General features: G+C 44.2%; 1 protein-coding gene across 1 annotated transcript; it reads left to right on the top strand.

The window, feature by feature from the left end:
- The first annotated feature begins 4,014 nt into the window (after positions 1 to 4,014).
- Positions 4,015 to 10,732, top strand: LOC101939168 (up-regulator of cell proliferation-like). Its single transcript, XM_005314895.3, has one exon. The coding sequence runs from the start codon at positions 4,155 to 4,157 to the stop codon at positions 8,697 to 8,699; it is 4,545 nt and encodes a 1,514-aa protein (XP_005314952.3). The 5' UTR covers positions 4,015 to 4,154; the 3' UTR covers positions 8,700 to 10,732.
- The last annotated feature ends 194 nt before the right edge of the window (positions 10,733 to 10,926 follow it).

Genomic DNA, 10,926 nt, shown 5'->3' with positions numbered 1-10,926 from the left:
CCCCAGTTTGGGTAGGTCAAAATTTAAACAGTCTCCTTCCCTCTCCAGCAGGGTTCTGGATATTTTCCTGTCCTTCTCTTCTTTAAACCACATTTTCCCAGCTGATTGTGAAGAAAAATTGTGCTTCTCCTTACCAAGAACAGGGGAGAGGGTGAAGGGAAAGCCTCTAACAGACGCTAAATCATTGAATAGGCTGAGTGCCTCATACTGAGGAAGGCAGAATCCCAGATTGTTACTCGCTAAACTGAATCTAATTCTGGCACCATCGCAAATGATTTCTTGCTCCCTGTCTGAAAAGCATTGTATTTTTCATTATTACAGATCTGCTGATTCAGTAACAATGGCCACTGATGAGAAATCCTTGATTATAAGCAAAGAACGCAATAAACTGATTAAAATTATTCAAAATGACCCAGATGGTGTCTTGGATGATTCACTTGCCCACTCCATCATCACAGATGAGGACTATGACAATATGAACAGAATATCGGATACAGAGGCCAAAATTAGAAAATTGTTAATTCAAATACAGAGCAAGGGGGAATTGGCCTGTCAGCAATTTCTGAACTGTTTAGAAATCATGTTTCCCGGCACAAATCAGGATTTGCAACATTCTCAATGGGGTAAGTTGGTTTTTATATATATATATATTGTCTTTCAAGAGGAAAAAAATGTAATAGTTGCAATACTGATCAAGGACTCATTTCCAAATAGATACAGTACATGTTTAATGGGAAAATCTATGTTATTGCAAAGTTATGGGTGAGAATTCAGTGCATGAAAATGATAAAATTCAAACATATAATTCCCAGACAGTTATTCTTGGCCTTCTTTACTTGTATGTGAAATGACATTTTATAGAACCTTTATGATAGATATTTAGCAACAGAACAGAAGGAGACACAAAAAGATCTTCAGGTGGCTAAAACTGGTGTAACTCCATTGACTTCCGTGGGCTTTGGATGAGGCCCTTTTCATATAACGATCTCCCTCAAACCTGTGAAATCATTCAAAATAGAAGAAACTTTTGAAATATGACACTGTATCTAAGTACAGGATCTGTGTATCCATTAAATAACGTATTGGTTTAACAATATCTACACTCACAGGAGGTCACCTGAGAACCCAACAGTTGTGGCCATGGACAGAAGGCAATCTTCCCTTGCTTACATCCAATTCCCTCTGTATGACATTCTACAGCCACAGAATTCCCCCTTTGCTGCAGAATTATGATCCAGAATCTGAACTTTTTCATTAAAAAAAAAAACATTTATAGCTTTTGTGCTTGCGGAGATAACCTTGAAAACGTGAAGTGCGAGCGAGTGTAACTGCTGTGGTGACATCTGCCTGAAACAACAGCTCTGAGAAGTGTGAACTTGCCCCTTGAATCTCAGTTGAGCCCCACAGACATCCTGATTCCAGAGCCATGGAATCTGGCATTTTTCCAAGGTGCCCCAGAATTTAGTATTTTTCTCATGGGGCTGGACCATACAAGAATATACATGAATTTCATACAAGAAGAATATACTTCAAATGGTATTCAAACAAGAGTTCAGAGGTCAGAATGCTACTGAGTCCATTGCATTCTTTATCCAAAGCGTCACAGTGCTGTGTACCACTGTGTTAGATAAATAGGTCTTCTATTATAAAATAGAAACTATGTACAGTAACTCCTCACTTAACATTATGTTATCTCTACGTTATGTCCCCCTTTCCTCCCCTGCCTCCCAAATGCTGCAAACCAGCTGATTGCCGGGGGCAGGAGGCGGGTGGAGCAGGGGGAAGCCGCTGATCTATGGGGTCCACCGGTAGGCAGGTGGTGTGTGGGGGGGGCATAGGGGAGCTGATAGGGGGCTGCCAGCCATGGACAAAGCAGGCGGCCAAACAACGTTATTGCAGAACTTTAAACGAGCATGTTCTGCAAAGGAGCAGGGACGTAACATCGAAAGGACGTTAAGCAAGAGGACGTTAAGTGGGGAGTTACTGTAATGAAATGCAGAGGCAGTTGCAACGTACTAAATAAAACAAACACACAAAACCAGGAAGTGATTGAAGAGAATTACTCATTAAATAACTCATTTCTCCTCTTGTTTTCTTGCTGGAAGGATTAAATCAGGAACCTCAGACTCTGCAATCCCCAGAGCAGGGGGAGAAAGGTGGTTTTAATCCACAGCTGGAATTAGACAGTCAACAAACCAGAGAGCCGGAGGAGACACACCTTTTGAAAGGTAATTTCCTCTTATCACCCTTCCTTCTGTAGTGGGAGTGAACACCTTTAGAAGAGCTTGGCGCTGCCAAGTGTGAATGGTGCTTGTGAGAGTGAAGAATTTTCATGGTATTCTGCAGATAAAATTGCTGAGATTCAAACCGAGACGCCATGGAAAATGGTAGGTGATTTGGAGGCACAAATACAGGGGCTTCTCTGTATAAGCTTTGGCCAGTATTGCTCAGTGGGGTGCTTAGAGCCACAGCCTGTTAGTTGATCCCTGTTCTTCCTGGCCAGTAGGAAGCCACTGAGTGCAGGGGCAGCTGCTGCCCAAAATAACTGGTGGAGTTCTAGCCACTAGACATCTCCTCCTGCCTCCACCTACCCCACACCTACTCTCCCCTCCCACCTTCCCCTCCCCACAATCGGGGCAACCAGATTTTTCAAGTGAAAATATAGGACATCTGTACAGGGAGGAAGGGAGACAGTTGTTGGGAAGAAGAGAAATTCCCTGCTGCTAGAACCCTTCCCTGTATAGAACAATTCTGGCAGCAGGGAAAGGCTTTGGCAGAGATGGAAGCAGTGGAGTAAAGGCTCGGCCTTTCCCTGCTGCCTCCCTGCATACCAGAGACTTTCCTAAGTGCAGTGAAAGGCTCTGGCATGGGGAGCAGCTGAAGCCTTTCCCTGCTGCTGCCCCTTCTAGTAGAAGGAGAGAGCCTGGGACATGAGGCCTGGTATGAGGCCTCAGGCCTAAACTAAAGTAGTACTCAGGCCCTGCCAAGTGCGGGGTATGCACACCTCTCTGACATAGTTAGTTACCACCCCCCTGAGGTGGTTTGTTACCACCCATTACCTTGTACATGTTGGTTCGATCAAACATCTCTATCCATCATACTGTCATCCTGACCTTATCTTAAAGGGGGGGTCTCGTTATCTTTGGGAGTGTGTTTGTACCATACTTGGTATCAGGGTGTTCTGGTACCACTCTTCTGGAATGTGATTGCGTGAGTGTCCTGTGCCTAGCACTCCTTAGGAATGTGTGTGTTTTTGCAGTGCCCGTCCTTTTCTTGCCAAGTTCTGTGAACTTGAAAGTAGGTGTGTTTTTGTTACAGGGCCTGACTTTTGCTCATAGTTTGACTCTTGCGAATTTTGCTTTATATCAGCAGGGCCTGAGTACTACTTTCGTTTAGGCCTCAAGCCTCATACCTGGCCTCATGTCCCAGGCTCTCTCCTTCTACTACACTGGGGACAGACTTTAAGTTTGCAGTTTTCTGAGCGGTATGAGGATTATGGTAGGGTTAAAATGTCTCTCTGGTTGGAGGAAAAGAGGTTGTGCAGTGTTCATCTTTTAAGTTCTTTGCTTTTCAAGTTTTGTGTTAGCTGTGTTTTCTGTAGATCATATCTGATCTCAGCCCCTGCCTCCTCAGGCGGCCGGTCCACACACTCCACATGTGCTGCACTGAAAGGGCTAGAGGCCTTGAGTCCCTCCTCCCCATCCCAGCTCCGGCTGCTCTCTTCACTGTGCTTCTGGAGAAAAGAGGGGAAAGAAATGAATGTGAAACAAAGTATTTATTTGTCTAAAGAAATAAAGGAGCGGGCTCTAATGGGTAGGTCTTAGTCCCATATGCCCCTCCTTGCCAGTTACCATTGTATTTTTCCTTTCAGTTAGTACTCAACGTTTACAACATGAACTGCAACATAACAAAAGTTTCTGTTTGGGAATCCCTGTCTTCAGAACGCTGTTCAGATCATCTTTTCATTTTGTTTTCCAGGGAAGGGGGAAGCTTTTCAAGAACTCTTTCGTAAGCTAGAACTACAGGAGCATCTGAGTAGGAAACTCAGGGTGAGTGATGTCCTTGAAATCAGCCAGGAAAGTCTAAAGAATGGAACTCCAGAGACATTTGCAGATTTCCCTTGGCATTTCCTGAGGAAACTGGTGGCTCTGAATATGATGGCCAGAAACACAAGCCTTGTGCACAGGGCAACTGATGATAAAGGAGGCAGTGAGGAGAAACAGAGGTTAGATGATATTTTGAATTTTAGTGACACTGACACCAGAGTTTCCCTGCACCCCCTCGATGTTCTCTGTGCTGTTCTGCTTTGCTCAGACAGTTTCCTACAGCAGGAGATCCTGTCCAAAATGTCCATGTGCCAGTTTGCGCTCCCTCTGCTGCTACCCGCCCTCGACACCCCCAAGTGCACCCTAATGCTGTGGGCCATGAGGGACATTGTGAGGAAGTGGAGGCCCCACTCCCTGGCAGAGAGCAGGGGATTCAGGGAGGAGAGCCTGGTGCTCACCAAAATGCCAACCATTTCCTTTGTGCGGATGGGGAGCTGCAACTTCTCCAAGTCCAAACTTCTCAATGAGATTCTCAGCCCCTCCCAGCAGCACCACGATTTCTTCATCCATCGGGACATGGAGTCTGGGAATGTCCCTCGGGAAATCGCAGATGGGCTGGTCGAGATTTCCTGGTATTTCCCTAGTGGGACGGAGAATTCAGACCTTTTCCCAAAGCCAGTTGCGGTTGCAAACCTGCATGGAGACATTGAGTCCCACTGGCTGCAGTTCAGCTTTTTAACAGAGATCTCCTCAGCAGTGTTCATAGTTACTGAGAGCATCAGTGAGAGAGAATACGCGCTGTTATCATCTCTGCAGGGATCAGCTACTAAATACTACTTCATGGTTAATAATCAGGCTGTGACATCCAAGGAAACACTGGCATTCCTGAAAAAGTTGGCCCCAGTCCTGAAACTGAACAACTCATGTGTGCTGCAGAAAGGAAGTGCCACAAATGAGGCGGCTTATGTAAAAGTTCTGCAGTCTGCAATAGCAGCTGTAATGAAGTCTTCTCCCAAGAGAGTGAGTATAGAAGCCATGGCTGAGACTGCACGTCAGTTAGGCATCCAGGTAGATGAGGATAATAAGAAATGTCAGCATGCCGGTGAATATGCCAAGGAAATCACTGTACACATAAAAGATGTGGCAAAGTACAAGAGGGAAAAGCTGAGACTCCAAGGGGAGCCATGGAAAAACTTGGCTGAAGTGGAAAAGGAGCTGTGCAGAATGAGAAATCAAGGGGACATCCCTCTGGAGAAATACAAGTCTCAACTGAAAAAGAAATTATTAGAGTTACGTGTCCAGCAGAATAAACATGACCTGACTGATAGTTTGAGTAAATTTATTACTGGACTAGGCCGACTGCCTCCCAAGGAGAAACATTACTTCCTGAAATGGATGAAGTTTGACCTGGATCACATTGCTCGGGAGAATATTTCTAAACTACGGGATCAATATAAAGAGAAATGCAAAAACTCAAAAGACGACCCCAAAATGTTTCCAGAACACGATAAACTAATCTCTGCCAGTTCCTTAGGGGTGGAGCATTTCATGCGTGAGTTGGGGCAGTTCTATGAGGCTGAATGCTCCATAGTTCAAGAAGGTAAAATAGCAGAAAGCCAAAGACAATTCGTCCATCTCTCAGGCATAGCAGCTGACCTGATGCTGGAAGGGTTTCCCTTGGAGCTGATCGATGGAGATGTGTCCAACATCCCACTGCAGTGGGTGACAGATGTTCTGACCCAGCTCCATGCCAAGCTGGGGGGAAGGTCCAGAATGCTGGTTCTAACAGTGCTGGGAGTGCAGAGCACTGGGAAATCCACCCTCCTCAACACCATGTTCGGCCTGCAGTTTGCAGTGAGCAGTGGCCGATGTACGCGAGGAGCCTTCATGTCACTCATTAAAGTGGCAGAGAACTTTCAACAGGACCTGGGCTGTGATTTCATCCTGGTGATAGACACAGAAGGCCTGAAAGCCCCTGAACTGGCCAAGCTGGAGGACAGTTATGAACATGACAATGAGCTAGCCACACTGGTTGTTGGACTGAGTGACATAACCATCGTTAACATGGCCATGGAGAACGCCACCGAAATGAAGGATATTCTGCAAATTGTGGTCCATGCATTCCTCAGAATGGAGGAAATAGGGCAAAAAGCCAACTGCCAGTTTGTGCATCAGAACGTCAGTGATGTGTCTGCGCATGAACAAAACATGAGGGACAGGAAACACCTCCTGGAGCAGATGGATGAAATGACCAAAGCTGCAGCAAAGATGGAAAAGAAAGGCCGGGAGATGACATTTTCTGATATTATGGATTATGATCTGGAAAAACACAATTGGTACATTCCTGCTCTGTGGCATGGAGTCCCGCCTATGGCTCCAGTGAATATGGGATACAGTGAAAAGGTTTATGAATTAAAGAAATATTTGTTTGAATTTCTGAAAGGCTGTTCACAAAACAGATCTCCCAAGGACATCCCCCAATTTCTTGAATGGGTGAAGAGCCTGTGGAATGCTGTAAAACATGAGAACTTCATCTTCAGCTTTAGAAACAGTCTCGTCGCTGAAGCCTATAACCAGCTGTCTGTGAAGTATGCAGAGTGGGAATGGGGTTTCCGCAAGATGATGCACCTCTGGGTATCTGAAAAGGAAACGTTCATCCAAAATCAGCCACCAGATAAGCTAGACACAAGTGTTTTAACCAAACTAAAGAACGAGGCACAGGAGAAACTGAGACAAGAAGCAAAGAAGATTTTGGATCATTTAAAACAATATTTTGAAAGTGGAGCAACAAATCTGCACCTGATAGAAAAGTACAAAGAGGATTTTAGGAGAAGTGCAAATGGTCTGAGGAATGAACTGGAGAGTTATTCATTCAGCAAGTTGAAAGAAGCGATTGAAATTAGAAAAGGCCGACATAAAACAGATGCTGTCCTGTCACAGTACAAGAGAAAAATTGAAGAGAAAGTTGACAGGCTTCTGAACCATTGCAGGAAAAGCAAATGCAAGCTAAATAATGATGAACAGGAGAAAGAATTTGAAACCATGTGGAGAGAAACATTGTCAGAATTATCACTCATTCCTTTACAGAAACGCATCATATATAAAGAAATGGAGTTACATTTGAGAAGAGACCTAGAGAATAAGGGGAGTGCAGCATGGCGGATGTTAGAGGGTGCGAGAAGCTTGCCTACTTATAAAACACAAAATTTCAAAATGAAAAATGAATACTTAAAGTTCAAAATATCAGTGTCCGCTGTGAAAGAATACTTTACACAGGAATGCTGGCATAAAACAGAGGCTCTTGCTACATCCTTAATAGATGAGTGCAATAGTTACACTGAAAAAAAGGCACATTGTAAAGCAGATTACGATGAAACTTATTGCAGAGAGTTGTTGCGGATGATTAACGAGCAGCTTCAGCAGGCTACTGTTCAAAACCTTCACATCAGCACTTGCTTTGAAGTTGACCTGAAGCTTCACATTTTGGGTGATGCAGCTTGTGCATTTCAGAAGATGCATGAAGAATTCATTACAGAAAATGATCCTCTGCAATGTCTGGGGAAACTGGAACCTCAGTATCTCTCCACGTTCAAAGCTCTGTTCTTAGAGAAGGATGAGTGTCAAGACAGGGCCTGGAATTTCTGTGATCAGTGTCTCAGACCTGCCTTGGTAGACTATATGAACAAGAGACTCGGTACAGAAATAGTGGATAACGTTCTCAGCAGTGAACAGTCTGCTGAATACAGCACCCGGAGCTTTTTCCAATTATTTGTTCTGAAGCAGCTGTTGAAAGAAAATGACTTTAACAATTATTTGCAATACACAAGGAATTATGTATATTTTATCAAAACTCGGATATGGACACACTTGTTAACACTCTACAAAGAGAAGGCAAGATTGAGAGATTTGGAGAAAAGGATTTTATCCTCAATAATTAATAAACTTGGCGATGTTCTGAAAAACTCCAAAGGTGAGATGACTGAGACAATCTCTGCCTTTTTAGACAACTTGTGTGAAAAGCTGCAGCAGGATCTAGTCATTCCCAAGGACAGCTTAGAAGTGATACTGTTTAAAAACACAGCAAGTGCAGACCAATTTTCAGCTTTTATAGAACAGTTTATTCCTGATCTGGAAAAACAAGTTTTATCCACCTTTGAAAATCTGGAAATTGAGTCAAAACTCTCAAAACTTGCAGTGAAGCCCCAGGATGAGATCTTCAAGCGAGTGTTTGGCTGTGGGAAGCAGTGTCCATTCTGTAAAGTCCCCTGTGAAGCAGGAGCCCCTGCGCATGACGAGCATTTTGCAACAGTACATCGACCTGAAGGATTAGGGAAGTTCCAGTGGAATGAAACAAGGCTACTTGCCTATGATATATGCTCCTCATCTGTGGCTTCCAATAACTCATTCAGCTGTACAGAGACAAAAGGGAAGTTTCATCCTTATAAAGATTATCAGAAATATTTTCCGGACTGGGTCATCCAGCCAGACCCCAGCATCACGGCTTCCGATTACTGGAAGTTTGTTTTCAAGGAATTCAATCACCAGTTTGCTGAGGCGTTTGATGCTCTCCCTGCCGATCTCCCCGAGGACTGGTGTAAAATAACCAAAGAGCAGGCACTGAAGAGCCTAAAGGAAGCCTTTATATTGAAGTAAAAAACAGGCTGAGAAACTCTGTTGTGAGCGGAAAGTTACAGAAGTTAATTTTCTTTAAATGTGGCATGTGAAAAAATCCCATGTCTTCTAAATATGGAATGTCGTTTCTCTTTTAATATCAGACACAGGTTGCAGCTTCCAAACAGATAAAAAAAACAATGCTTTTTCACATTTCACATCCCATAGCAAGGTATGGCAAAATTAAAAACGATGGAAAGACCCATATGTGGAGTTTCTGCATCTTTGTCTTCAGGACCAAATGACCAAAATCCCAAATTTGTCCTCACCACTGCATTTTGCTGGTGCAGGGGTACCATGTAGTGACCTGCAAACCTCCAAAGAGCCCCCGAATACCAACCATCCACTTCTGCTACTTAAAGCATCAATAACCTGCACTTTTGCAGCTCATCTGACACCAAACAGCCTGGCCCTGATGCTCACCTTCCACGGGGAAACACATGGGAGGGAAAAAGTACTTCAGAGACACCAATGAGGGAGGTTTGCAGCGTAACGTAATGGGGAAGGGAGGGATGCAGGCAGCAAACCCAACAGACCCTGAGGATTCAAAGGGAATCCCCACAAGCCCATCCCACCCCTGAGAATGGTCTTTCCATCTCCCCTGCGCTCTGCCCCGCACATCCCCCTCACCCAGGGCAGTAAGGCTGAGGCGCCCTGGTGCTATTGGCTACTCCCCCTGCGATTGCCGGCCACCCTCTGCATAGGGGTGCTGTGGGGATGGGGGATGGGCGAGGAAGGGAAGTGGCGGATGCTGCCCCATCCAAGGGATAAAAAAAGCCTAGAAATGTCACTTTTGGGCCAGGCATGCAACGCCCTTACACCCCGCTTGGTGCCATTTCTGTTTGTCTCTCTGTCTGGAATGGGATAATTTTTCAACACCTCATCTGATCAATTCCAAAATTTCAGGCAGTGCCCTGGGCACCAATGGCCAGAACCCTTTTGAGTTTAGGGGAAATCAGTAAACCAGAACTGGGAAAATGGGGGACAGATGAAATCCCTGGCATCTGTTTAGCACAGCCACATCTTCAAGCACCTTTGAAGTTGTCTATAGATCAAACAACCAGCTGATGGCTGGATTAACGCCTTCCAGCATCATAACACCCCCAGCTCAGCTCTGCCCATCCTCCCAGCGGAGTGTAAGATGTTGTCCACCTGAATGACTGATCTCCCAGAAAAAAAAAATAATATGGAGGAGGGATAGAAGAGGGAATGGGGAGAATAGGGACATGCACACAGCCCATGAGATGGGGTGGGGAGAATGCGGGACCCTGGTGTGAAGGGCTCACATAACTCCTGGTGGCAGATGTGAGGCCGACAAACAAGCTCAGGCCAGAGCCAGAGGCCCATTCACTTGTGTGTGACTATCAAAGGAGTTAAATGTATTAGTGGATATTCAGCCAATTCACTTGTGTGTTAATAGAGATCAAAGGAGATGTTAATTGTATTGTTTTTGCCTAACTATATCTTGTTGTTTACTAGTACATTACATTTACATTATGCATGCCTGGTAATTAGATAGGCCTAGATCAAAGTGTGTGTTAATCTAAGAGTGTATTCAGATGTCAGAACTTCATGAAACTAATGGAATGTTACTTGTATTGTTTTCATTTATCTCTTCTTATTATAATGTAAAGGCAGGCAGTTATATTATGTCTAAGCTTGTAATTAAATAACTCATTGAATGCAAATGAAGAGTGCTAAATTCAAAGCAATTGGCCATTGTGTGAGTATGAACACTGCTCTGACTGTTGTGTGGAGAAGAAGCTATAAGTACTGATTCAAAGGAAGATCCTTTATCTCTGGACTGTTTGGATTCTAACAGGGTGGAATAACTAAAACTGAGAAGATGGAGATCCCCAGAGTTATTCTGGGTAGCCCTGAACTGGCAGATTACTACATCTCTGCTATCCTTTTGGGTTTACAAACTTTGACTCACCTGTTAATGTATTTTACCTGCTTTAACCTCTCAAGAACACTCATTTCTTTTGTCAGCTAATAAACCTGTAGTTAGTTAACTATAGAATTGGCTACCAGTGTTGTCCTTGGTGTAAGATCCAGAGTACCAATCAATGAGGGGGAAGTGACTGGTGTCTTGGGACTGGGAGCAACCTGATATGATGTGATTTTTGGTTTATGTGACTATTATCACTAAGTCCAGTTTGTTTGCATGGTAAGATGGGCTGGAGAGATTAAGTGGACTGTCTGTGAC

The sequence above is a fragment of the Chrysemys picta genome, chromosome 4, assembly GCF_011386835.1.
Source record: "Chrysemys picta bellii isolate R12L10 chromosome 4, ASM1138683v2, whole genome shotgun sequence".
Lineage (NCBI taxonomy): Eukaryota > Metazoa > Chordata > Testudines > Emydidae > Chrysemys > Chrysemys picta.
The sequence above is the reverse complement of the archived record's forward strand: the minus strand, read 5'-3'. Positions and strand labels throughout refer to the sequence as shown.

Excerpts from the sequence above, each read along its gene's own strand:
- LOC101939168 (XM_005314895.3), top strand. The coding sequence starts at position 4,155 with ATGATGGCCAGAAACACAAGCCTTGTGCACAGGGCAACTGATGATAAA.